Source organism: Chaetura pelagica, unplaced genomic scaffold, assembly GCF_000747805.2.
Source record: "Chaetura pelagica isolate M959 unplaced genomic scaffold, ChaPel_1.0 scaffold1428, whole genome shotgun sequence".
Taxonomy (NCBI): domain Eukaryota; kingdom Metazoa; phylum Chordata; class Aves; order Apodiformes; family Apodidae; genus Chaetura; species Chaetura pelagica.
Window position 1 is genome coordinate 15,130 of NW_009954400.1, and position 1,393 is coordinate 16,522.

A 1,393-nucleotide genomic window follows, 5' to 3' on the forward strand; every position below is an offset into this window, starting at 1 on the left:
CAAATCATGGGATGGTTTGGGTTGGGAAGGATCTCTCAAGGTCATCTAGAGCCAACCAAATCACGTACTCTGAGTTGCAGCGCAGGATCTTGCACTGGGGAGAGACTGGGAGGCAACTGGGGGGGTTTGTTTCGGCGGGTTGGGTTGGGTCTTTGTGGTTTCTCTGTGGTGTTGGAGTTATGGGGTTGGGTTGGAAGGGAACACGAAAGGTCAACTAGAGCCAAGTGCCCTAGAAGTAGGGACATAGAGTCATGGAATCATGATGGGTTGGGTTGGGAGGTCATCTAGAGCCAACCAAATCATGGGATGGTTTGGGTTGGGAAGGATCTCTCAAGGTCATCTAGAGCCAACCAAATCACGTACTCTGAGTTGCAGCGCAGGATCTTGCACTGGGGAGAGACTGGGAGACAACTGGGGGGGTTTGTTTCGGCGGGTTGGGGTTTTGTGGTTTTTCTCTGGGGTGTTGGAGTTATGGGGTTGGGTTGGAAGGGAACATGAAAGGTCAACTAGAGCCAAGTGCCCTAAAAGTAGGGACATAGAGTCATGGAGTCATGATGGTTTGGGTTGGAAGGGACCTTAAAGATCATCCAGAGCCAACCACCCTACAAGAAACAGGGATATAGAGTCATGGAATAATTTGAGTTGGTGGGACCTTAAAGACCATCCAGTCCCACCCCCTGCATGGGCAGGGACACCTCCCACCAGCCCAGGCTGCTCCAAGCCCCATCCAACCTGCCCTTGGACTGGGTAGAGTGGGGTTAATGGTTGGTAGAGTTGGGTTCATGGTTGGACCCGATGATCTTCAAGGTCTTTTCCAACCAGAAGGATTCTGGGCTTCCTTACCATGCCTGCAGAAGAGGAGGAGGAGGAAGAGAGCTCGGAGGAAGAGGCCGGGGTTTCCCAGCTGCCCCAGGCTCCTACTTCCAGCAGGTTTCCCCATCCCAATCCATGCAGAGCCCAGGGGGTTCCTCACCCACGGGCTCCTCTTCACCTCATGCAGCAGGTCCCCTGGAAGTGAAGCACAGGTGGGATCTGAGAAGTGCTGTGGGGACTGAGCTGCACCAGCCCCCAGGCCCTGGGGGGGGGTGATTGGGGGGTTTCATGGCTTCTAACCCCCCTCCCACCCTTGGGTGTCTCAGCTGAAGGTTCCAGCTGCCTTTGGAGATGATCCCTGGTGACACGGAGGGACCTGTCTCTGTCCCAACGTGGATAAACAGCTGGTTAATGAGTAGCAGCAAAGTGTGGCCAGAGGGGAGGCCCTGCTGGGTGCCCCGGGCAGCAGGATTGTCCCCCAGGCAGCAGGATTGTCCCCCAGGCTGCAGGATTGTCCCCAGACTGTCCCTGTCCCCGTGGCACAAGGAGAGCAGCAGTGGCAGCACCTGGAGATGCTCCA

General features: G+C 55.9%; 1 protein-coding gene across 1 annotated transcript in view; it reads right to left on the reverse strand.

Moving 5' to 3' along the window:
- Window positions 1–940, reverse strand: part of HFE2 (hemochromatosis type 2 (juvenile)) — a 3,791-nt gene extending 2,851 nt beyond the window's left edge. The window contains exons 1-2 of the mRNA XM_010004214.1: window positions 844–940; window positions 360–400 (exon numbers count right to left, since the gene is read on the reverse strand). Of these exons, the coding sequence (XP_010002516.1) occupies window positions 360–400; window positions 844–940 (138 nt within the window). The remainder of the gene's footprint in view (window positions 1–359; window positions 401–843) is intronic.
- Window positions 941–1,393: the final 453 nt, after the last annotated feature.